This window comes from Sceloporus undulatus, unplaced genomic scaffold (genome assembly GCF_019175285.1).
Source record: "Sceloporus undulatus isolate JIND9_A2432 ecotype Alabama unplaced genomic scaffold, SceUnd_v1.1 scaffold_1921, whole genome shotgun sequence".
Lineage (NCBI taxonomy): Eukaryota > Metazoa > Chordata > Lepidosauria > Squamata > Phrynosomatidae > Sceloporus > Sceloporus undulatus.
In genome coordinates this window covers 2433-4988 of record NW_024804841.1, presented here as the reverse complement: position 1 = coordinate 4988, position 2556 = coordinate 2433, and the positions used below count along the sequence as shown (strand labels likewise).

At 41.2% G+C, this 2556-nt stretch overlaps 1 protein-coding gene across 1 annotated transcript; it reads right to left on the bottom strand.

The window, feature by feature from the left end:
* Window positions 1-8: 8 nt before the first annotated feature.
* On the bottom strand, window positions 9-2003 carry LOC121917942 (protocadherin beta-16-like; the record flags this gene model as incomplete). Its single annotated transcript, XM_042444058.1, has 1 exon — window positions 9-2003. A coding segment is annotated over exon 1 (1866 nt), but the record flags the coding sequence as incomplete, so codon positions are not given.
* Between the last annotated feature and the right edge of the window lie 553 nt (window positions 2004-2556).

The window sequence follows — 2556 nt, the reverse complement described above, 5'->3', positions numbered from 1 at the left end:
CTCCTGGTTTTCACCTCTCCATTCTGGGCTCCTATGCTGAAAAGGCCTGGGTCTGTGGCCTTCAGAAGTTCATAAGATAGCCAAGAGTTCTGACCAGAATCTTGATCCACAGCCACCACTTTAGTGACCAGATATCCAGCCTCTGCCATCTTGGGGAGCAACTCATTGCAGGGCGATGTGCTGTTCTGAAGTGGATAGAGGAAGAAGGGAGCATTGTCATTTTCATCTGTGATCACAATGCGCACAACAACATCAGAGCTCAGAGGAGGAGTACCACCATCTGTAGCCCTCACTCTGACTTTGAAATCTTTTATTTGCTCATAGTCCAGAGATCGGAGGGCATACATGTTTCCAGTTTCAGAGTTGATGGAGATGTAAGAGGCTGCAGGGCTACCACCAAGTTCCTCAGGCAAAAGCAAATAACTCACTTTACCATTCTGTCCCATGTCTTCATCAACAGCATGGACTGAGCCAATTAGAAGTCCTGGAATATTATTTTCTTGTAACCACATTTCAAATAAAGGCTTTTCAAACACTGGGGTGTTGTCATTGACATCTGATATCTGAACGTGGATAATTCTTGTTGAGGTGAGCCTAGGAGATCCCTGGTCTGAGGCTGTGATGGTGACATTATATTTAGAGACTCTTTCTCTGTCCAGAGGGCTCTGGATCATAAGCTGGTAGTAGTTATTTTTGGTGCTTCTTAATTCAAAGGGAAGGTTCATCTCAACAGAGCACATAGTTTTGCCATTGTCCCCAGAGTCACGATCTGTAATACTGAAAATAGCAACCACTGTGTTCAGGGGAGAATCCTCTTGGATTATATCAGTAAGGGATATGACTGAAACTTCAGGGGCATTATCGTTCACATCCTCAACCTCAACCAGAACATTGCAGTGTCCAGAAAGGCCCCCTCCATCAGTTGCTTTGATGCTCATGTCATAACTGGTCTCTTTCTCATAATCAATTTCTCCCTTAACAGTGATTTCTCCAGTCATTTCATTCAAATGAAACAAATTAAGTATATTTTCAGACACTTGATGGAAAAAGTAAGCGATCTCAGCATTTGAACCATAATCTAAATCTTTGGCTTCCACTTTGGAGACCAGAGTATCCTGAGGACTGTTTTCCTTTAAACGTACTTCATATTCAGATTGAGTAAACTGTGGTGAATTATCATTAATATCTAAGATATTAATATTTATTTGAACTGTTCCTGTTCTCTGAGGTACACCTCCATCCAAAGCCATAAGTGTCAGTTCCAAATGTGGCTGTTTTTCCCTATCTAGAGATTTCTCCAGAATAAGTCCAATGGATTTTCTTCCATCTTTTTTGCTTTCTATTCCAAGCCTGAAATACTCATTGGGACTCAAGGTGTAATTTTGAATGCTGTTTTCTCCCAGGTCCACATCTTGAGCAGATTCCAAGGGGAATCTTGTATTTGGGAAAACATTCTCAGGAATTTCCAGCTGAAAATCATTTTGAGAAAATCTGGGAGCATTGTCATTTACATCTTCCACCTTCACTTCAATAGTATAGAACTCTAAGGGGTTTTGAAGCACTATTTCATTTTGTAATAAACAAAGCTCACTCTGACCACACAGAGCCTCTCGGTCTATTTTCTGATTTATGAGTAGAGCCCCAGAGTGGGCATCAAGATGGAAATACTGCTTAGAGCTTTTGGACACTAGCTGGGCTCTGCGAGCAGAGAGCTCCCCAGTCCCAAATTTCAAATCCTTCAAAACATTAGCCACCAGAGACCCAGTTTTCTTTTCTTCTGGCACAGAATAATGAATTGAGACACACAGTACATCAGTCACACAGAGGAAGAGTAAAAAACACAGACCTTGTTTGCTCCTGAAGCAGTCTTCCATGGCTCAGAAATCTGATTCTCTTCACTTTCTGGCCCACCTATAAAGGTTCTGACTTGTAGCCCAACAATAATTTCTACTGATGGAGGAAAATGTTGTGTTCTTCAGTGCTTATTGTCTGGCTGCTTTTAATGTTATCCATTATAGACCATCTTTCCTGAGACAGAACTCTGCTTGAGACCTTCCCAGGAATTATGTTCAGAGAGCTAAACGTGTTCCTATAGTGCCATCATGTGGCTCTGTGCAGAAAAACACTCCAATAATCTCTTGTATCATTCTACTTTAAGCTCCATTTTTGAGACATAATACTTCAAAGATCACTGATTCTATAAGGAAAGTTTAGTAATATCCATTCAGTGCTGGAGAAGAAACCCTTTCTAAACAAATGTCTCTGATTTTTTATCAATGCTTGTTGCCTAGTGCTGTCAAATGTGCTCATGCTGGAATATGAGTACACTGATAGCAGCGTGCTAGAGGTGGTCCTACATGGTATTCATTTGTTTTTAACTGACATCCAGTTAAAATAGGATGACTCTGTGAATGGGAGACTTCCATGTCATGTTCAACCGACCTATCCAGGTCTTGCAGACTGAGGACTATGATTTTCTTGATTGAGGACTATCCACTTGGAATGGAGGCTTCTTCCATTTCTACTGCCTTCTACCTTTCCAAGCACCATAGTCTT